The 23,984-nt window shown below is 41.5% G+C and overlaps 1 protein-coding gene across 1 annotated transcript in view; it reads left to right on the forward strand.

Moving 5' to 3' along the window:
• Positions 1-23,984, forward strand: part of SUCLA2 (succinate-CoA ligase ADP-forming subunit beta) — a 41,041-nt gene that overhangs the window by 7,019 nt on the left and 10,038 nt on the right. The window contains exons 3-7 of the mRNA XM_073344238.1: positions 7,322-7,421; positions 7,644-7,806; positions 12,275-12,403; positions 12,892-13,030; positions 23,792-23,953. Of these exons, the coding sequence (XP_073200339.1) occupies positions 7,322-7,421; positions 7,644-7,806; positions 12,275-12,403; positions 12,892-13,030; positions 23,792-23,953 (693 nt within the window). The remainder of the gene's footprint in view (positions 1-7,321; positions 7,422-7,643; positions 7,807-12,274; positions 12,404-12,891; positions 13,031-23,791; positions 23,954-23,984) is intronic.

Consider the following 23,984-nt stretch of genomic DNA (forward strand, 5'->3'; position numbering starts at 1 on the left):
ATTCATATATAACAGTACTGGCACCCCATAGATTTTGATCTACTTAGATGCAGCATCTGTTCAGGACATTTAACTTTCAGGCAGCCACTCTTTTCGTCAGTATTCATTGTACCAACTGTCTGAACAATTTCTGATCTTAAGTCCATTGTATTTAAGTACCTTTTTAATGTTGATAAAATCCTAGAGAGATTCGTGGACAGAAATGTTATAACTACTAATGAAAGTGTCTGTTTGCTTTGAAATTTGTAGGTTGCATGGATAGCTTTCCTGTGCTTGAGTACTTGTTTTAATGGAAAGGTATACCAGTATGAGGTAGGGTGTAAATTTAAATCACTGTAGTTTTACAGATATTATTCCAGTATGAGTATCTTTTTTCCATATTAACTTATGTCACTTTGGAAATGTGGCATAAATGGAGTGGGTAGGACCCCAGAGTAAGTGTGTTTTTGTTTTGTAAGTGTGTCCACATGGGCAGTTTCACTGCTATAACTGCAATGGTTTAACTATAGCTGTATAACTAGAAAAAATTTCCCATGTAGACAAGCACTAAGAGAACTACTACTAGAGCCATAAAATTTGAGTAGTAAAAGTAGATGCTCACTTTATATTTAAAGGGGAAAGTATCACTTTATTTTATATTTTAGTGTTTGGAGGCCCCATCAAGGCCTTGTTGTTCTAGGTGTTTATACACCCATAATAAACAGGCCCAGAACTGCCCCAGAAAATTCAGAATCTTGGCATCTGATGGGAGACAACAGATGGATACAGCAAATATGTGGAGAGTGGAATAGGACGAAGTAGTAATACAATTAGAATTTAGTATAAGCAGTGGCTGTATCAAATGACTTCTTGATATTGCACTGACATTTCCTGTTCACTGTAATCTGAGCTACAAGTTCACAATAATTTCCATGGGTAGAAGTGCACTCCTTTAGCAGATGTACAGTTGCACTCCTTACTGTGTAGATGCTAACTGTTGTTACTCTTTACTGGTCACATTATCATATATCCAAGTCTTGCAGAGCACTTATCCCTGGGACTATGCTCCCTGAAACACCTCACACCATTCCTGTGCCTGAACTAACAGCCTGCGTCTGGCTTGCTTGTGGCCCTTCTGGCTGAAATACAGTTTACCACAAACTTGAAAATCACTTAGAACACTGAAACTAGTAGGCTTGAGTGGTGTTCTGACATTGTTTCTTAAAAAGTTTGGTGTTATAGAGTTTACCTGCTGTAGAGCCCAAAAATGTTATGGAACTATGATATGGACTTCCGGCATTGAGGCTTCCAGCTCCCTGTTTCCTAGTCTTGTGTGTTGAGCTAGATAGCTACAGAGCATGTAAATCATGTTCCCTTGCCATTTGCTTTGTAGTACTCTTCAGCAGGACTTTTGTTGCGGCATCTTATTCCACCCCAATTAAAAAGGCAGCAGTAATGCTCTTGCTTTCTTAAACTGAGCCAAAGGTTAAGTGAACCTGTCTTTGTTTTTATTTTATTCAATTCTTCATTACTGTTTTTTGCCCATTTGGGTGGGAGTGTGAGGAGGAGATGACCAAAAACCCTGTTCTAATAGCACTGGTTATCTAACTGAATTGATGATATGCAGTTTTGCAGAATCTCTTAAAATTTGTGATATCGCTACATATGTTCCATTTAATAGCAGGTACACACATAAAATTTTCAAACAAATCAAGACATTTTTACACAATAACTTGTGCAACACCTTTAATCAAGCATGTAAACTCATGCACAGTACTTCTTAAAGAATTACTATTAAAAATGCACTATGCATTAGGTTTTTTTATCTGACAAATCAGTGTATAAGGTCCTGTCCATAAAACATTTTACAAATCTAGCTCAGTGATAATTAGCCAAAAAAATTTAGTCTTGAAGAAGCTGTGGTGTGTTAACCCATTGACTGGACCACCAAGATGCAATCTTCCACACTAACTTATTGCCTTGCAATTAAAATACAGGCTCAATTCTTGAATTATTTGGAGGTTATACCAAAGCTTTCATGCTGTTCAGAAGGTCTGCCTATTCTAAGTTCATTATGGAATCAAATGTAATGTCTTCTCTTAAAAAGATAGTCTCTTCCCCTAAAGAGAATTTGCAAGTACATTAAGTACAGAAATAGAAATGAAAAGAAATGGAGCCAGAAAGTCAAGTTACTGGGGCTGTAAAGTATTAAAACACTGACATTCCCCAGGGTACAATCTGGACTATTGAACATCAGTGCCCCCTTAAGTCTCTAGCCTGGGATGCCTCGTACACTGGCTTGCTGCCAGAACAGGACACCTGGCCTGCTAATAGACAGCCTCCAGCATGTAACTTGCTCCCAGCTACACAGCATTGAGTGCTACTAGCCTAGCCAAACATACATTACTTACACGGCAACACCCACGTATACCCAGTCCCAGCCTTATTCCCCAGAAATGTGCGTCTTGCTCTGCTCTGTATTCTTCTGGACAGTGTAAGCTCATAGTAAGTCTGTCATTCCAACACATTCTGTACCAGCCTTATCTGAAGTAGAGGTTCCCAAACACAATAATTTAAATAAAGTTTTTTTTATGTAGAGAGAAATAGATTTTAAGGATTACAAGGGATAAAGTATAAAAGTCAGAATTGGTTACAAAAGAAATGAAAAGAGAAACACAAGCTACTACCTAAATGAACTTAAAAGCCAAATATCTCTCACCATGAGCTGTAATAGTTCACAGGCTGGATTTTCTTTCAGCCGGTGACCGGTCCCTCTGTTCAATGTGCTTTAAGTATTTGTTGATGCCATAAGCAGAGATGGGAGGAGGAAAGGGGTGATGTGGAGGTCACTGTTTCTTCTTTTTATTTGTTAGAGACTAACTAATTTATTTGAGCAGAAGCTTTCGTGAGCTACAGCTCACTCCATCCGATAAAGTGAGCTGTAGCTCACGAAAGCTTATGCTCAAATAAATTTGTTAGTCTCTAAGGTGCCACAAGCTTTCGTGAGCTACAGCTCACTTTATCGGATGGAGTGAGCTGTAGCTCACGAAAGCTTCTGCTCAAATAAATTTGTTAGTCTCTAAGGTGCCACAAGTACTCCTTTTCTTTTTTGCAAATACAGACTAACACGGCTGCTACTTTGAAACATCACTACTGAATCCCTTGAATTGCTTTGAAAATCTCCTCTGTGGTCTGTCAAATTTTGAAACAGCTTGTTATTCTTAAGGAGTGGACAGAGAGGTTATATGTACCAATAACAAATGTCTCAATTTATGTATGTATTATAACTGCACTGTCTACGGTTTTCTTTTAACTTTAATGAAAAATAAACTCATATTCCTCACTACTTATTCACTGCTCATTTGCTGGAAATTTATTGAATCCAAGGCTGATAACTTTCCAGAGTCTAATCCTACTCAAGGGGAGAGAGACTTAAATAAAACCCAACAACTGTAACAAAAATCCAAAACCTGCTTTAGTAAAGAATTCCTCTCTTTAGCAAACATTTCAGAAGGGCAAATACTGCTGGTTCTCTCCACCGCTGCCCCAACATTGTTGCTTAAGTTTGAACAGTTTACTTTCTGCTTATACCTGTAAAGTGGAACATACAAAACTTCTCTGTTCATTTCGTGATCTGCAAATGTGTCCCTTCCAACCTCTTAAGAGAGGACAAAAAAGGTTGTTTGAGTGTTTCTATTTGGAGCTGCTCCCTGTACTTTTTCTGGCTGGCACCAGGCTATGCTGAGGTAGGATATTGACTTTTGTTCTAGTAGGCTAGAAAGAGGGGTTAAAATAGAATTCTAGATATCCAGGATTTGTCTGGTTATATGCAGAAAATCTTTGAGTAAACTTAGTGGCTTAGAGAAAATTAGGCTAATAAATATTGGTGTCAATCAAAAACAATGCCTGAAAACATCTATAGCAGGGGTGGCAAAACTGTGGCTCATGTGGCTTTACCATTAAAGTGCGGCTCGCGGAGCCCACCCTCTTCCCCGCCATTCTTCACCTACCAGACTGCTGGTGGGAGCTCAGGACCTCTGCCTTGCAGCAGGGTGGTGGGGCAGGGGCTTCTGCCCCGCAGAGCGGGAGGTGTCTCGGGGCTTCAGCCCCACCTGGCTCACCTGCTGGGGCTTGGGGCTTCAGCAGGATCTGGGCTGAAGCCCCGAGCCCCGGCAGGTGCACCTCGGCGCTCAAACTTCTGAAGATTGTCGTATGTGGCTTGTGGGGTCAGTAAGTTTAGCTATCTCTGATTTATAGAGAGGCACCTATTGCTTTGCAGATTTGGCTCAGGACTGGGAGTCCAGAAAACTGATTCTCTTCCCAACATTGCCACTGCGTTGCTCTGTGATGTTTGACAAATTGTCCTCTCTCCTGGTTACTGAGTAGCTGAAGAGCTTTGATGTATAGCAGTATTTTTCTACAGTTATCAAAATAGCAAATATACATCTTTCTGAAAATCTTCATAATGAAATGAGTATAACTTCTGATCTTCAAAAAGCCATCCAAGTGGATTTTATCTGTCATGGAAGGATGTCTTTTTTTTTTTTTTGTCCTGCCTTTGTACCTGTTTCTACTTTTCTTTTACCCATGTTACATATGAACTTTTTGGGTCAGTTCTCCGTTAATGTATTCTTTGTAATAGATTGTTTGTATGTTGTAGCGTTTGAGTAGTAGGTCCAGAGGCAGATTAAGAGTTTGTGGGGCCCTGGGCCAGAGCAAGTGGGGGGGCCCCTCCTCCCCCTTCTGACTGCAGTCCCATGGCAGGAGTGCCAGGTGGGGCAAGCCCCTGACCCTGCTCCCTGGCACAAGCGCCAGGCAGGGTGCCCATTTTTCTGTGGGCCCCCTGGACATGGGCCCCATTGGCCCAGTAGCTAATCGATTACTGGGTAGGTCTGTTTTGTTTGCAGATCAGTGTGTAGCAATATCATTGGCCAATGAACATTAATATTTCTATCTGGTGGTTGGTTACCTTATGCTTGACGCTAAACATAAGGCTTGTACAACTGCACGAAGACAGAATAGTCTCATGGAAGGGTAACATGAATAATAAGAGTCTCAAGTATTTCTTGCATGACTTCTATGAAAATATTAGTCTAATCCACTGGTTCTCAAACTGTGGGTCAGGACCCCAAAGTGGGTTGTGACCCCATTTTAATGGGATCACCAGGGTTTGTTGGGGCCTGGGGCTGAAGCCTGAGCCCTATACTCGGGGCTGAAGCCGAAGCCGAGCCCCACGGTGGGGCTCAGGCATCAGCCCTGGGTGGCGGGGCTCAAGTTACAGGCCCCCCACCTGAGGCTGAAGCCCTTGGGCTTTGGCTCCCCCGCCTGGGGTGGTGGGGCTCAGACAGGCTTAGCCTTTGGTCCCCCTCCTAAGGTCTTGTAGTAATTTTTGTTGTCAAAAGGGGATCACAGAGCAATAAGTTTGAGAACCCCTGGTCTAATCTGCATGACAACCAGTATTCAGTAGATATATAAAATGGAATAGGATTGTGAAGATAATTATCTTGGATGTAAAGGTCATAGTAAGTCTACATGTGCTCACATCTTAACTCGCAAACTCTTCAAATATTTTATACCAAAGAGATTGATAGTGACAGAGAAAATTTAGAGAGAGCTCCTTAGTGTTTTTTTTTTTTTTTAAAGTGCTGGATTGGCTACTAGTACTTTTCACTGCATAGTTACCTCAGATTATAACTAGAGTATTGCCCCTAACTTGAGTCCTGTCCAATACCGTGCACAAACTCAACTTGATTATGACTTTTAACTCGAGTTGGCTGGCCTGTTGGATATAGGCTAAAGCTCAGGTTAGCACAACTCAATGGCTGTCATGGCCAGTTTGTTGTATGATAGCAGGATAGTTCAATTTGAGTGCAGGTAGTCTTCCACTGCCTTTCCAAAATTTCTCCCATCACCACCCGGTGTGCCCAGAAAGCATAGACAAGTTCTCCCACAATTCACTGGGGAAAGAATTCATAGATCAGCTTAGCTTATGGCAGCACAAAGAACCCTGGGACATGTCCCCAGAAGGCCAGATTTATGTTACAAAGTTCTGTTGGCTTACCTGTGTTTGGCGAGGGGTGCGTGTGTGTGTGTTGGGGAAGGGGGAGGACCACAACCCTAGCTGACATAGTTAAGCCAGCAAAAGCCCCAGTGGAGACCCTCTTTTGTTAGCATCGCTTATGTCATTTGGGAGATGGTGTTACTATGCCAGCAGAAAAACTTGTTCTGTCTGTATACATTCCATCTATGCTGGGGGTGTCTACCAGTGTAACTATACCAGCAAAGCATTTATAGTGTAGATAAGGCCTTCTTTGTCATCTCTGGGAGGAGGGTGGAACCTGCTTGAAGTATTTGCCCAAAGGTTATGGCTGAGTCTACACTATGCTTTGTATACTATACCAGCAAAATGCTCCAAGTATGGATGCAACTTATACTGGCAAAGCTGTACTTGTATAGCTTTTTCTAGTGTGTCCACCCTCTGAACAGAACAAGCTAGAATTGTAAAAGTACGGATCTGCCAGTACAGTTTTGCCAGTGTAATTGCATCTATGCCAATGGTTTCTTCTCGCAGAAGCATGTCAGTCAGGGGTCACCTCTCTTTGCACCCCGACTGCTATATCATGGCCTACAGAAGTCTGTCATGTAGACATAAAATTGATTTAGGCTGAATTAAGAAGCTTGACAGCCTAAAAGTTATACTACTCATTCTCATGTTCTTCTCACAAAATCTGGTAGATTCATTGAGGCCCTGACTTCTGCCAAGCATTCCAGCACGTGCTTAAGTGGTCTGCTGGATTGGGGCCTTAGTTGATTGCATGAGCGCTACTCATTTGGAAGCTAACTTGAGAAAGTATATCAGTTGTATACTAACGGGCAAGATAGTGCATAGGGTGGATGCATGCTGCTATTCATTCTTTCACACACAAGAAAATACTGGCTGATGATGGCTTGAAAAGTTGTGTTGACATTTAATGATGTAAATAGTACTGAGATCTGAGAGAATGTTAATCCGTTAGATTATGTCAACAAATAATTGAATAATGACTAATTAAACCAAAAGTCAGGTCAGTCATTTTATAAATACAGACTTAGAATGCTGGAATTTGGAATCTTTCTTGAGCTGGAGCTCCTAGATTTGTTTGTACGTCAGCCTGATTTATTTTTTTGTCAAGAGAAAACATTGAGTACTGTAAGTGAGAGTTCTGCCATCTTAGTCTGAATAATCTGTGCTCTATCTTGTGGGAGGGAAATAAACTGAAAATATCCTTGGGTATGCTACTGACTAATTTAGGAATCATAATTGACAAATTCTGGCTTTTTTTTTTTTTTTTTTAAATTCTAGGTTCAAAGGACCTTGTGGTAAAAGCTCAGGTTTTAGCTGGTGGTAGAGGAAAAGGAACCTTTGAAGGTGGCCTCAAAGGCGGAGTGAAAATAGTTTTTTCGTAAGTTGTATTTTTAAATTATCAGGTAAATTGAAAATATCTTCAATCCATTTATATGGCTTGGAATTTGAATTTGATTAAAATGCCTTGTAAACTATGAAGACGTAAACTAGGTAAGAACATATTTTTACTGTAGACTAATATACAGAACTTAAATTAATTCGTTCTCCTCTCTTTACTCAAGCATTTCTCTTGTCACATTCTGAGCTTCTCTTATTCTAGTCCAGAAGAAGCAAAAGAGATTTCCTCCAAAATGATTGGAAAGAAGTTGTTTACCAAGCAGACAGGAGAAAAGGGCAGGATATGCAATCAAGTATTTATCTGTGAGCGCAGATATCCCAGGAGAGAATACTATTTTGCAATAACTATGGAAAGGTCATTTCAAGTGAGTATAGATATAGTGCTCTTAAACTGAATTTGGTATATTGGGAATCGAAAAAATATTACTGCTGTTCTTCACTTGGGTCACATTTGAATTTGAAACTGATTTATAGAGTTGTACATGAACATAACCTTCTGTTTGGTAGCATGACCTTGGATTGCATGCTTTTTAAACACTTCAAATACCAAAGCAATTTGCTGTGGCACAATGCAATTAAATGAATGCTACATAACTGGATATCTGTAGTACTGACATTTCTGAACTGCAGAGTTGATAATTGCAGTGGGATAGAGAAATGATCTAATTTCTGTCTCCTTGACCACACTTAATTTTAAGTGGTTGGGGATTAATTTTAAACATGCAGCCACAGCTGTCTAAAGAATTGCAGAGCAAGGTGACCAAGATTTTAAAAAATGGGTGTCCAGAATCAAGTTTCTGTGTCTGTTCAGACATGTAAGTGACCTGACTTTTAAACCGCTGATAACTGGAGGAATTATATTAGCATCTCCTCCTCCTCCGAGAGAACATACATACATACATACATACATACATACAATTCAAAAATAGTATATAAACGAGTGGTCTCCAACCTTTTTACGCACAAGATCACCTTTTGTATTTAAGATCAACCCAGGATCTACCCTGCCCCTTCCCTGAGCCTCTGACCCGCTCACTCCATTCCCTCCTCCCTCCATCCATGTCAAGGTCCTGCCACACTCTGAACTCTGGGTTACAGATCTGGGGACCTGCATAAAAGACCCCCTAAGCCAGGGGTGACAAACCTGTGGCTCCGGAGCCACATGCAGATCTTCAGAGGTTAATATGCATCTCCTTGCATAGACACCGACTCCGGGGCTGGAGCTACAGGTGCCAACTTTCCAAAGCTCACTGTTCAACCCCTGCTTCTGCCACAGGCACTCCCCCACTTCACCCCTTCCCACCCAATTCCCTGAGCCTGCTGCGCGCTCTCTCTCTTCTCCTCACCTCTAGAGCCTCCTGCATCCTGCGTGATGGGAGGGCAGGCACTGATGGGCAGGGCGGCTGGCAGGCGGGGTTGGGGAGCTGATGGAGACTGCTGACATAATATTGTGGCTCTTTGGCAATGTACATTGGCAAATTCTGGCTCCTTTGCAGGCACAGGTTGGACACCCCTGTCCTAAGCTTATATTCTACCAGCTTAGGTTAAAAACTTCCCCAAGGCACAAATTCCTTTCCTTGCCCTTAGACGGTATTGCTGCTGCCACCACCAAGTGATTTACACAAATTTCAGGGAAGGATCACTTGGAATCCCTATTCCCCCCCAAGCCCCTTCACCCCCTTTCCTGGGGAGGCTTGAGAATAATATATCAACCAATTGGTTAGCAATGTGAGCACAGACCCGACCCTTTGTCTTCAGGACACTGAAAATCAATCAGGTTCTTAAAAGAAGAACTTTATTTATAAAGAAAAAGTAAAAGAATCATGCCTGCAGAATCAGGATGGAAAGTAACTTTACAGGGTAAATAAAAAGATTTAAAACACAGAGGATTCCCCTTTGGCTCAGCTTCACAGTTACAAAAACAGGAATAAAACTACCTATGTAGCATAGGAAAGTTTACAAGCTAAAACAAAAGGTAAACTAAAGCATTTCCTTGCCTACTTACAATTTCTGTGGTTTTAGATCTATTATTCCAAGTATGTTTTCAGGAGATGTTGTACCTGCTTGGCTTCTCTCTCCGCTTGGAGAGGGAACAACAAAGAGAGAGCACAAACAAAACCTTCCCCGCCCCCAGATTTGAAACTATCTTCTTTCCTCATTGGTCCTTCTGGTCAGGTGCCAACTTGGTTATTTTACCTACTTAACCCCTTACAGGTAAGGTGATTTAGTACAGCTGCCAAGGAGGGATTTTATGCTACCCGTCTCTATATTTATGACAGGGGCTAAGGCAGGCTCCCTGCCTGCCCTGGCCCCATGCCGCTCCCTGAAGTGGCTGGCATGTGTCTGCAGCCTCTGCTGTTTAGGCTCTTCCTATTTAATTTCTGAACACTTAGAAGCATTCCTTGAAGGAATCTGTGTAACTCTGGTTCTGTAGGTGCCCAGTTCTTAATTTTATAGAGGAAATGTGTGCAGCAAATTTTCTTTGAGTTAGCTGATTTGTCTAGTAAGTATTTCACATTTTGTGAAATAAATCTCGTAACTTATCTGATATATGAATGAAATTAATGAATCATCATGGCTTCACTCCAGGAAAGAAGATAGCTTCTGGTCTCTAGAGGACTGAATCAAATTTAGAAGCAGTATAGATATGGGATGAGCATTAAACTTAAAATTACACTAGCCCAATGAGGGTGACGTGTAATTCTGTGGTGGTGATCCATTGCAGCGTTTACTCTAGCAAAGCTCCTTATTTTTTATCTTAAGGATACTGATGCTCCTGGAGACATCAGGGGTGTGTGTGTGTGTGTGTGTAGAGTTGCAGCTGAATCCTGCACAAACTGTAGAACTGTCCAGTTGGTGATGTGTGCACCAGAGCTATCTTCTCCCCAGGTTACGACGTTCTGCTAGGCTTATTTCTGTTGGGAGTACAAAGTACAACTACATCATTAAAGCTCAGAGCTGGAGCAGATGGCCTCTGCCAGCTTCCTTGGTTGGTGCAATAATGCTAGAAAGCCCGCAGAGAGGATGGTTCAGTAAATTCCGTAGATCACTCTCTCACTTACAATGTTATAAGAACTTTTTTGGAAACAATTCTGCTCTCTGATTTAGAATTTGTATGCAAATCAGGCATAGTGGGTGAACTGGTAAATGTCTAACTTGTATTCTATCTACTCCTTTTTCCCCCTGCTCTTCCTCTTAGGTTCAGGGGCCTCTTCCTTTTCATAGGAAACTGTCCAATATTTCAGTCTTAATTAATTAATTGAGTAATTCACATCTCACAGTTTATATGGCAACTTCCACCTTCTGTGTGTGTGTGTATATATATCTTCTTACTATATGTTCCATTCTATTCATCCAATGAAGTGGGCTGTAGCCCACGAAAGCTTATGCTCTAATAAATTTGTTAGTCTCTAAGGTGCCACAAGTACTCCTGTTCTTTTTATGTTGACAGGGTTACTGTCAACTGTTGCTAATTATTTTATTGCTTATAAATTTGTGGACTCTTGTTTTTTGGACAAGAATTCTCCTAGTGATTGAGTCTCAGCACCTAATTAACACCATACATGTTTTCCTAGACGTGTAAGAATTTAAAATAAAAAACCCCAAATGTGACGATTCTGTGGTGTATATCATGCATTCTGATAGTGTCAAACTTTGCTTCAAAAAATAAAACTCTACCAGGCAGAAGCAGCTGAAGGAGTGAAATGTACTTGTCATGTCTTAAGCAGAACCAATACTAACTTTTAGGCTCTAACGATACTGAGTTGCAATTATGCCTGAAAGTTTTCAAAAGCACTTGCAGCTCTCCTTGCAGCTGCATTCAGTATATAGTTTTCAAAATATTAAGAAATGGTTCTAGAACCTTTCTTTTGGAAGAAGGGCATCCAATATGATTTTCTTTTTATTAAAAAAAAAAAAAGCCTGTCCACTACAGCAACAACCATGCTTTCTATAACTGTAATTGCACTTACACTTCTGAAGTATGGTTTTTTTTAAACCCTACTTACGTGCTCATTGGAAGTACTGACTTAATAGTCTAGCAAGTGGAAGTCTCTCATTATGCATGCAACAAGTACTGTATGTGTAGTGACAGTGAATGATGGTTGACTCAAACATGCCTCAACCCTGAACTTGATGGACCGTTTCCAGGGTCCTACGATTGTTCAGTCTCCATGCCCATTGAGTTTTTGGTGCCTCTGTTGGGATTAATTGTGAAAGTGCCTTTTTGACACATTTTATGCACTGTGAAATGGTATTGACGCCACTAAACTCGTGTCACTGAACAGTGAAACACTGTGTGACAAGTTTTCAGAGTGGTTATAGTTATCAAGGCTTATGAACCACTGTGAATAGGAATAAAGTGCAACAACTATTGCAAATGGCTGTGCAGACCTAGATTTATCTTCAGAGGCTGGAGTGTGGTAAACTATGAAGAAAATGAAGGTTGTTCTCTGTTCACTGACAGCATAACCCAAAGAAGGGATACACAGGATATGATGTACCATTGCATTACTGCCTTTTTCTGTCCTAACTTTAAGCCAGTATGGTATGTTCTTCCCACAGTATAAATAGTGATATTAACATACGAAAAGTTTCCTTTTGATATAAGGGTTTAGAGTTGGAAAATTTCTTTGGTCATCGTATAACATAAGTCTTGTATAAGTATCTTGAATGAAAAGATAGCAACAGTAAGAGAATAAAAGACAACTTTAGTGGATTGCCAAAAGCCAAGAATCTAATACTGAGCACAAGAGGCTCTTTGAAATATTTGTGGAAAGAATTAAGATAGTGAATTATACAAAAGTCTTACATTTACTTTTTCTCTTTCTTTAGGGTCCTGTACTTATAGGCAGTTCTCATGGTGGTGTTAACATTGAAGATATTGCTGCAGAGAGTCCTGATGCGATAATTAAGGAACCCATTGATATTGTGGAAGGCATCAAAAAGGAACAAGCTGTCAGGGTACTAGAGAGTACATTTCCACACAATCATAGTTAGAGGGAGTTTTGCTTTTGAAAATATACTTAATAAATTTTATACAGTCTTTTGGCTGATTAAAGAAAACTGACCCTTCCAAACAATTATTACTAGATATTTTAATGTACTGTTTAGATTACAATAAAGAATGTAAATCTAGCTCCAGATGTGGGTACTTAAATTAGGCTGGTGTATAGCCTGGCAGCCTTAATTTCACTGTCCCTTGTAGGATCAATGCAATTGACTGTTTTTAAAAAACAGAAGCAAGGAGACATTCCCTGCAGGGTAGGTGAAGTTCTGTAGCTACAGGCTAGATTTGTATAGTTGTGTTATAATAATATATATACAGGTTTTTTTTAATATATATATATATATATATAAGTTGTGAGGTTCCTAAATTTTAACCATAATTCAAGATTTTAATGTCTAATGTTATAAACTGATGACCAGAAAACTTTGTTTTTTACTTTCAGTTGGCCCAGAAAATGGGATTTCCCCCTAACCTGCTGGATGAAGCAGCAGATAATATGATCAAGATATATAATCTCTTTATGAAATACGATGCCACCATGGTAGAAATAAACCCTATGGTAGAAGATGCATCAGGAGTTGGTAAAGTACCTTCTTTGTAGAATTTTTTTAGATGGGCAGTTTGAATCTGTACAAAGCCTGTTGTCTGATATAGGGGTTCTGCTAAAGTTTCTCCAACTATATACAGTAAGAGGATTTAGGACTAACACGGTACTTTGGAAAGTGTAGTAAAACTGACGGTGGCACCTAAACATCTGCAAGCATATTCAGCAGGGCTGTGGAGGGATTAAAAAGATTAATCGTGCGATTAAACAATAATAGAATACTATTTATTTAAATGTTTTGGGATGTTTTCTACATTTTCAAATATATTGATTTAAGTTACAACACAGAATACAAAGTGTACAGTGCTCACTTCATACTATTATTTTGATTACAAGTATTTGGACTGTAAAAAAAACAAACAAACAAACCAAAATAAATAGTATTTTTCAGTTCACCTGATAGAAGTGTTGTAGTGCATTCTCTTTATCATGAAAGTTGAACTTACAAATGTAGAATTATGTAAAAAAACCCAACTGCATTCAAAAACAAAACAATGTAAAATTTTAGAGACTGCAAGTCCACTCAGTCCAACTTCTTGTTCAGCCAATTACTTAGACAAACAAGTGTGCTCACATTTGCAGGACATAATGCTGCCTGCTTCTTGTTTACAATGTCACCTGAAAGTGAGAACAGGCATTTGCATGGCACTGTTGTAGCCGGTGTTGCAAGATATTTATGTACCAGATGAGATAAAGATTCATATGTCCCTTCATGCTTCAACCACCATTCAGGGGACATGGTCCATGCTGATGACTGGTTCTGCTCGATGATAATCCAAAGCAGTGCAGACCAGTGCATGTTCATTTTCATTATCTGAGTCAGATGCCACCAGCAGAAGGCTGATTTTCTTTTCTGGTGGTTCGGGTTCTGTTTCTGCATCGGAGTGTTGCACTTTTAAGACTTCTGAAAGTGTGCACCACACCCCGTCCCTCTCAGATTTTGAAAGGCACATCAGGTTCTTAAACCTTGGGTTGAGTGCTGTAGCTATCTTAAGAAATCTCACATTGGTACTGTCATAAATATAAAGGGAAGGGTAAACCCCTTTAAAATCCCTCCTGGCCAGAGGAAAAATCCTCTTATCTGTAAAGGGTTAAGAAGCTAAAGGTAACCTCGCTGGCACCTGACCAAAATGACCAATGAGGAGACAAGATACTTTCAAAAGCTGGGAGGAGGGAGAAAAACAAAGAGTCTGTGTCTGTCTGTATGATGCTTTGGCCGGGGACAGAACAGGAATGGAGTCTTAGAACTTAGTAAGTAATCTAGCTAGGTATGTGTTAGATTATGATTTCGTGAAATGGCTGAGAAAATAGTTGTGCTGAATAGAATGACTATCCCTGTCTGTGCCTTTTTTGTAACTTAAGGTTTTGCGTAGAGGGATTCTCTGTGTTTTGAATCTAATTACCCTGTAAGGTATCTACCATCCTGATTTTACAGAGGTGATTCCTTTACTTCTATTATATTTCTTGTAGGAAAACTGAATGCTTTTTCATTGTTCTAAGATCCAAGGGTTTGGGTCTGTGGTCACCTATGCAAATTGGTGAGGATTTTTACCAAACCTTCCCCAGGAAGTGGAGTGCAAGGGTTGGGAGGATTTTGGGGGGAAAGACGTATCCAAACTACGTTTCCCAGTAAACTCAGATAAAGTTTGGTGGTGGCAGTGGAAATCCAAGGGTAAAAGAATTTTGTACCTTGGGGAAGTTTTAACCTAAGTTGTTAAAAGTAAGATTAGGAGGTTTTCATGCAGGTCCCCACATCTGTACCCTAGAGTTCAGAGTGGGGAAGGAACCTTGACAGGTACCTTCTGCGTGTTTTGTCAAATCTGCAGTGAAAGTGTTCTTAAAATGAACAACGTGCTGGGTTGTCATCTGAAACCGCTCTAACATGAAATATATGGCAGAATTCAGATAAAACAGAGCAGGGGACATACAATTCTCCCCCAAGGAGTTCAGTTACAAATTTAATTATACATTATTTTTTTTAATGAGTGTCATCAGCATGGAAGCATGTCCTCTGGAATGGTGACCAAAACATGAAAGGGGTACGTGAATGTTTAGCATATCTGCCACGTAAATAACCTTGCAATGCTGTCTACAAACATGCCATGCAAATGCCTGTTCTTACACTCTGTTGACATTGTAAAGAAGGAGGTAACATTATCTCCAGTAAATGTAAAAAAAAAAAAATTTTGTCTGAGCAGTTGGCTGAACAAAGAAGTGGACTTACAGGCGCTAAAGTTTTACATTGTTTTGTTTTTGAGTGCAGTTACTTGACAAAAAAAAATTTATATTTGTAAGTTGAACTTTCATGACAAAGATTGCATTACAGTACTTTTATGAGGTGAATTGAAATACTATTTTATCATTTTTATAGTGCAAATATTTATAATATACGTTTTAATTTCAGTTACAACACAGAATACAATATATATGAAAATGTAGAGAAATATCCAAAACTATTTAATAAATTTCAATTGATGGTCTATTGTTCAACAGTGTGATTAAAACTGTGATTAATCGACAGCCCTAATATTCAGCACTGGATCTGGGAGCCCACTACCTGGAGTGAATTCTATGCAAATTACGGGGGCTGGCTTCAAATTTCTCTAATGCTTTTTGGAATTTTCTTTCATCATAAACATGGACTGCAATATTCATGCTAATGCCCTATATATTTAGATGTTCAAATCAGTTTTTGAATAGTAGTTAAGGTGGGATTTAAAGTAGTTTATGTGAAATATTTGTGCTGTAAACACACATTCTCAGAGCATACAAAACTAGTTGACCATTCTGCTACTACTGAATGCATCCTAATTGTGCTTGCATGGTAATCCATAAAGGCAGCTAAGGCTTAACATTCAGATGGAGATTGACACTGGTGATATAACAAGCTTTGGTAGCTATAAGCTATAAGAATCCGCATTTTTTTTCTGAGAGAGGAACAAGAATGAAGTTGCATTCAATTGTGTACAATAATAGCTTTTCCTCTTGGAAAGAATCCAAGCTTTTGTAATTCCTTAACTACAAATTTATCTTATTTCCCTTTGGTTTAACTCTTTAGACCAAGATTTTAAGAAGCGACTGCACTTTTGTGTGCCCAACTTGAAGTACATTGAAAGGGCAATTTTCAGACATTAGGCCCTTTTTGAAAATCGGACAGTCGAAGATTTTTTTCAAAATACTGAGCAACCCAAAATACTAGTGTAATGTCTTAACCCCACTTCCTTGCCAAACCTACTGTAAGTGCTTGACAGACATTATGCTCTTCAGAGTTAGCTGCCAACCTCTTATTTTGCCAGCAGTAGATACTCTCTCGATGCCCAAACACAGATAACTACATCCAAAAGATTTTCTTTTCTGAGTTCGGCTTGTTCCTTAATTTAGAAATCCTACTCTGAAGACACTACAGACATGGGTGTAGTTTGGGGGAACAGGGGGTGTTCCCTCCCAAACTGCAAGCCTTGGGTAGGTGTATAATTTGTCCCCCCCAATGCGCAGCCCCATTGGCCTGACTGGAGCTGTCCCCCTCTCCCCCCCATATAGAAGTCAAGCTACGCCTATTACTACAGGATACCCAGGAAATGAAGTTTTTAATCAGATGTAGATTAATTTAAACTCTCCTCTTTGAAATAAAACTGTATTTCAAAAATCAGTGTATAAAAGTATTGCTTTTTTAGAGGATATTTCTTCAGTTTTGACTTTGTAGCGATTAAGAATAGCTGCCTTAAAGGCAACTGATGGTCTTAGCATTTTGGACTTGTTCAGACAGCCTAAATTCAGATACAACAAAGGTTAAATTATAGCTATATTTCCTTCACCCAAAGCTTCTTACAGCATTTCATGCAGTTTCTTGGTGTGTAGTTAAGTTATAATGAAAACACTGTCTTAATTTGGAAACGTAGTTTAAATAACAACTAATTATAGTCTTTTCAGTAGAGTTCTACAGTTAGATTGGGTACTTGCACCTTCTTTCTGTTTCTCATTTGTCTTAACTTTTCCCAGTGTCTGTGATGGTGGTGTGAAAGTACAGCTACACACTTGAAGTGTCTTTCAGACACTACAGGTTTGTTTTGTTGTTAGTAAGTATTGTCTTTTGAAATCTGGTGGAATGTTGTAGGTATCGGCACATCTCTACTGTTCCTCCTTTAAACATTTTCAGTATTAGGGTACATCTACAGTACGAAATTATTTCAAATTTATTCTATTTGAATTTTCGGAAGCGATTTTATGTGTTCGGTCTCCTATGTCCCCACTAAAGCGAGTGAATTCGGCGGAGTGTGTCCATAGCACCAAGGCTCGCATCAAATGTTGGAGTGGTGCACTTTGGGTAGCTATCCCACAGTTCCTGCTGCCCATTGGAATTCTGGGTTAAGCTCCCAGTGCATGATCGGGCAAAAACATTCTCGCGGGTGTTTCTGGGTGTGTGTTGTCTGTCGCTCCTCCCTTCGCGAAAGCTATGGCAGACGATCGTTTTGCACCTTTTTGGCGTGTAGACGCCATACCGCTTTCAGCTGATGGTGCACCGCTGCTCTCCTGCTACTATGAATCCACCTCGCATTTTCTCTCGTCTTCCTATGTAATCTCTAGTATCTACTCTTTCTCTTCCTCATCGAACGCTTCCACTGCCAACTCTGCTTGGCCATTGTGAACCGAGCAGCACAGCTTCCACCACCAACTCTGCTCTCCCACTCTTGCCGCGCTACCAAGCTTCTCCATGTTGTCTGTCCTGGGCTTCCGCCTCCATGAAAGCTACAGAAGACAACCATTTCCCGCCTTTTTTCAGCTATCGTGAACTGAACGGCACCTCTTCCGCTGCCACTCTGCTCTCCTATGTTTTGCGCCCTTTTTCCAGGATTACCCATGCAAGCGCCACAGCCATGGAGCCCACTCAGATCTCCGCTGCAGTTTTGACCATTGTAAATACCTCGCGCATTATCCAGCAGTATGTGCAGTACCTGCAAAACCGGGCAAGGAAGCAACGACAGCGTGATTATTATACTGATGAGGACATGGACACAGACATTCCTAGAAGCACGGCATGTGGCGATTGGGAGATCATGGTGGTGTTGGGCCAGGTTCATGCTGTGGAACGCCAATTCTGGGCCCGGGAAACAAGCGCAGACTGGTGGGACCGCATAGTGTTGCAGGTATGGGATGATTCCCAGTGGCTGCGAAACTTTCATATGCACAGGGCCACTTCCATGGAACTTTGTGACTTGCTGTCCCTTGCCCTGAAGCACAAAGACACCAAAATGAGAGTAGCCCTCACAGTTGAGAAGTGAGTGGCCATAGCCCTATGGAAGCTTACAACGCCCGACAGCTACCGGTCAGTCGGGAATCAGTTTGGAGTGGGCAAATCTACTGTGGGGGCTGCTGTGTTGCAAGTAGCCAACGCAATCATTGACCAGCTGCTATCAAGGGTAGTGACTTTGGGAAATGTGCAGACCATTGTGGATGGCTTTAATGCACTGAAGTTCCCTAACTGCGGCGAGGCGATAGACGGAACGCATATCCCTATCTTGACCCCGGAACACCGAGTGCGGCCAGTACATAAACCCCAAGGGGTACTTTTCCATGGTGCTCCAAGCACTGGTGGATCACAAGGGACATTTCTCCGACATCAGTGTGGGATGGCCAGGAAAGGTGCATGATGCTCACATCTTCAGGAACTCTGGTCTGTTTGCACAGCTGCAGGAAGGGACTTACTTCCCAGACCAGAAAATTACTGTTGGGAATGTTGAAATGCCTATAGTTATCCTCGGGGACCCAGCCTACCCCTTAATGCCCTGGCTCATGAAGCCGTACACAGGCACCCTGGACAGTAGTAAGGAGCAGTTCAACTATAGGCTGAGCAAGTGCAGAATGGTGGTAGAATGTGCTTTTGGACGTTTGAAAGTGCGCTGGCGCAGTTTACTGACTCGGTTAGATCTCACCACAAGCAATATTCTAATTGTAATTGCTGCTTGTTGTGTGCTCCACAATATCTGTGAGAGTAAGGGGGAGACATTTATGGTGGGGTAGGAGGTTGAGGCAACTCGCCTGGCAGCCAGTTTCGCACAGCCAGACAACAGGGTGATTAGAAGAGCGCAGCAGGGCGCACTGCACATCAGAGAAGCTTTGAAAGCCAGTTTCATGACTGGCCAGGGTACTGTGTGACAATTGTTTGTTTCTCTTAAAGTTACCTGCCCCCTATATATATGAAAGGAAATAAAGTCACAATTGTTTAAAAACTGTTCTTTATTATTTCTTGCACAAAACGTTGAGAAATCAAAAACTAGACGGGGGAGGGGGGTGGAGGAGAAGGGAAGGACAAGTCCAGAAACCAAATCAAAATTTTGGATATGCCAGCTTTCTGCTGCTTGTACAATCCTCTGGGGTGGACTGTGTGGGTCCCCATAGCCTCCCCCATCGTGTTCTTGGGCATCTGGGTGAGGAGGCTATGGAACTTGGGGAGGAAGGAGGGCGGTTATACAGGGGCTGCAGCAGCAGTCTGTGGTCTTGCTGCCTTTCCCGCATTAGATCCAGCATACAGCGGAGCATGTCAGTTTGCTCCCTCATGAGCTTGACCATAGCATCCTGCCTGCTCTCATTGAGCACTTCTCTCTTCTCTTTGTATTCATGTAACGCTTTACGTGACTCCGCAATTTTTTACCTCCACACATTCAGCTGGGCCCTATCAGTGCGGGAGGACTGCATAAGTTAGACGAATGTGTTGTCCAGAGTTAGTTTTTCCTGCCTTCTAATCTGGACCAGCCTCTGGGACGGAGTAGATAGAGGCCGTGTTGAAACACTTGCACCTGCGGGAGGAGAAAAAGGGAGGGTAGTATTTTAAAAGATACATTTTAGAGAACAAAGGGGATACTCTTTCTCAGTGAAACAGGCAATTCATAGTACACAGCACATGTTCTTTCTGTACAAGGTTACACTTTGCCTCTTATACTGAAGTGCCTGCCACTTTGGTGTGAGTAAGCCATCACATGTGGCCAGGCAACAGAATTCAGCTTGCAGGCAGCTATGGTAAGCCCTAGGGGCATGTGGGATTCTGCTGCTTCCACATTCATTTCAATGCTTTCAAACTGCCAGGCCCCCTTTCCCATAGCAAGCAATGCCTGGTGGGTTTGCCATGCAAAAGGAGGGCCTGCGGGCTCTCTGGGATGATCGCTTCACACAGCACCCTCTCCCCACACCCACCGCGTGGCTCCGATGAGGTTCTGAGCAGGGATGAGCCCTTTAAACTAAAGGTGAACAGCCCAGCGCAGCTGGGTTTCCCCCCACCGCGTGGCTCCGATCAAGCTCTCGCTCACCAGAAGTGCCTTCTCCAGGGTCATGGTCTGGGAGCATGCCTTGGGAGTGGGGGGAGGCTATTGGCTCCAGTGTCAAGAATAGTTCCTGGCTAGGGGGGAAAACGGATTCCCCACTTGCCGCCTGTGCACTGTCGTCGTCCTCCTCCAAAAATTCATCCTCCTCGCTCCGTGCTACTCCCCCCCTTGCAGGTGTCCACGGACAGTGGTGGGGTAGTGGTGGCGTCACCCCCCATAATAGCATGCAGCTCATGGTAGAAGTGGCATGTATGGGGCTGTGACCCAGAGCGCTCGTTTGCCTCCCTGGCTTTTTGGTACACGCTCGCCTGAGCTCCTTGACTTTTGTATGACACTGCTCTAGGTCCCTGGAGTAGCCTCTTTCCGTCATGGCCCTGGAGACTTTAGCATACGTATTTGCATTTCTTTTTTTGGAACATCGGTCTGCCATAACAGATTCGTCTCCCCAACATGTGATGAGATCCAGTACCTCCCGTTTGGACCATGTTGGAGCTTTCCTGAGAATCCAGGACTGCGTGGTCGCCTGTGCTGGTGGACTGTGCTGATGGTCGTCTGTGCTGGTGGTGACCAAATAGGAAATTCAAAAGTTCCAGAGGCTTTTTCCTGCCTTCCTGGCTAGTGCATCGGAGTTTAGAGTGTTGTCCAGAGCGGTCACAAGGGAGCATTCTGGGATTTCTCCCAGAGGCTAATAACGTTGAATTGCGTCCACAGTACCTGTAACCCAGAACTGCGATCTCTATTTTAGCGCTGCTTCACTTGCCGAAGTGGAGTACAGCAATCGGATTTAAGAGCCCTTTAAATTGAAAAAACTGGTTTGGTCGTGTGGACGGAATCAGATTTATTTTGAAGTAACTCGGCTAATTCCGAAATAACCGTGTACTGTAGACCAGGCCTAAGTCTCAGCTTGAGCCCTGCTGTTCAGATTTGCACATCTAGTTTTGTGCAGGCAGTTCAGTGCACTTTTTATACAAGAGTGTTAGAATAAAGACTATATTGTATGTCACTTTTTTTAGTGAAACTGTACTTGATATTCTGAACTTAGACCTAGCTTAGTTGGGTCTCTTTTGTGTTAGTTTCCTTAGTATGTGGTTAAGGATAAGATTATGTCACAGAGGTCAAAGAAGCAATGGATTCTGTGACTTTCAGAGACCTCCGTGACATTTTCTGCTTCCCCCCCCTGCTGTGGGAGGGAGAGTAAAGGGTGCCTGGAGGTCCCAGCTGCTGCAGGAGGGAAGAAAGGGGACCCGGAGCTCCCAGCTGCTTTGCAAGGTGGGGGGGCCCTAGGAAAGGAGGGCGGAGCTTCCAGCTGGACTCCTCACCCCCTCCTCCCTCACGGACTGGAGTTTGGGATCTCTTCTCTCCCCCACAGGGCCTGGGCTTTAGTTGTCCCCCCTCAGCCAGCCCCCCACCCAATAATTCTGTGGGCTTCCATGAATTTTTGTTTCTTGCCCTCAAGCTGTCTGTGACTTTTACTAAAAATAACTGACAAAATCTTAACCTTTTACATAGTATTTCATCAGTGCAAGGAGTCTGCTTAGACTTTTAGTATCACCCTCCCCAATGTCCCTCCACTATCTGTGGGAGAAACTTTTTTGGTATTCTTCTGGGACTTTTTCTGCATTTCTTTTGACTTTGTTATATGCTCTTCTTATGAAACACATAGATTTAATTTAAAAGCAGAAGCCTAAGTGGGTGGCTTTTTTAAAGATATACAAAGAGCATGGTGGAAGGATTATTTTGGTGCACAGTTTCTTATTTAGGTGAATTTGTGTTAACTGTTCTAGACACGTTACTACTAGAAATGCAACAAATATTGTAAAAATCACTCTTCAATAGCTTGCTGAGGAGTTCGCTGAACCATTAATGTTGATTTGCAGTAAGACTTGGGAAATTCCAGAAGACTGGAAGAAAACTAGTATTCTGCCAATATTTAAAAGGGTAAACAGGATGACCTGGGTAGTTAGACTGACAAGCCTATAACATTGATCCTGGCAAGATAATTGAGCAACTGATAGAGGACTTGATTGATCAAGAATTAAAGGAAAGTAATTGGTTGATTACCAATCAATATAGGTTTATGAAAAATAGATCCTGTCAAATTAACTTAACGATTTTTTGGATGAGATTTTAAGTTTGCTAAAGGTAATAGTATTGATGTAATATACTTAACTCTTCTGTAAGGCATTTGACTTGATACCACAAGACATTTTGACTGAAAAACTAGAATGTTACAAAATTAATGTCACATCTAATAGTTTAAAAACTAACTAACTGATCGGTCTCAAAATACAATTGTATATGGGGAGTCATCATCAAGCAAGTGTGTTTCTAGTAAGGTCCTGCAGAGATTGATTCTTGGCCTGATGCTTTTTAACACTTTAATCAGTGATCTGGACGAAAACATAAAACCATCATTGATAAAGTTCGCAGATGACACACAAATTGGAGTGATAAATAAAGAAGAGGACAGGTCACTGCTAGTGATCTGGATCACTTGGTAAATTGGGCAAAAGCAAACAGCATGCATTTTAATATGGATAAATGTATACATCTAGGAGAAAAGAGTATAAGCCACTCTTACAAGATGGGGGACTCTGTGCTGCGAAGCATGGCCTCTGGAAAAGATTTGGGGCTCGTGATGAGTATTGAATTGAACATGAGCTTCCAGTGCGATGCTGTGGCCTAATGGGCTACTGTGATCCTAGGTTGCATAAATAAGGGAATATCGGAGGAGCAGAGAGAAATTTTACCTCTGTATTTGGCACTGGTGCAACCATTCCTGGAATACTGTGTCCAGTTCCGGTGCCTACAGTTCAAGAAGGATGTTGATAAATTGGAGAGGGTTCGGAGATGCACTATGAGAACGATTAAAGCATTAGAAAATATGCCTTAATAGTGAGTAGACTGAAGGCACTCAGTCAGTTTAGCTTAACAAAGAGAAGGTTAAGGAGTGACTTGATTAGTCTATAAATAACTAAGTGGGGAACAGAAATTTGATGATAAACTTCTCTGTAGTCTAGCAGACAAAGGTGTAATAAGATCCAATGGCTGGAAGTTGAAAATAGACAAATTCAGACTGGAAATGAAGCACATATTATTAATGGTAAGGCATGATTGGATCAATTTACCAAGGGTCATGTTGGATTCTCTACTACTGGCAATTTTAAAATCCAGATAGGATATTTTCTATAATATGTGCTCTAGAAATTATTTTAGGGAAGTTTTGTGGCCTGTATTATACAGAAGGCCAGACTAGATGATCACAATGTTCCTTTCTGGCCTTGGAATTTATGGAATGAAGGCTTCATGAGTTAGCATGTAAGCCCAAAACGAATTATTTGGTGCTCTGATATACAATAGAATGAGTATTTGACGTTTTCAAAGATAAAGGCATTAAACAATTTTTTTGTTTGTTTCCCAAGTGATGTGTATGGACGCAAAGATAAACTTTGATAGCAATGCATACTATCGTCAGCAGAAAATCTTTGATATGCAGGACTGGACACAGGAGGATGAGAGAGACAAGGATGCAGCTAAAGCAGACCTCAACTACATAGGACTAGATGGAAACATAGGCTGTCTAGGTACGTATGTTCTACATAATAGATGTTTAGA

This window comes from Lepidochelys kempii, chromosome 1 (genome assembly GCF_965140265.1).
Source record: "Lepidochelys kempii isolate rLepKem1 chromosome 1, rLepKem1.hap2, whole genome shotgun sequence".
NCBI classification, from domain to species: domain Eukaryota; kingdom Metazoa; phylum Chordata; order Testudines; family Cheloniidae; genus Lepidochelys; species Lepidochelys kempii.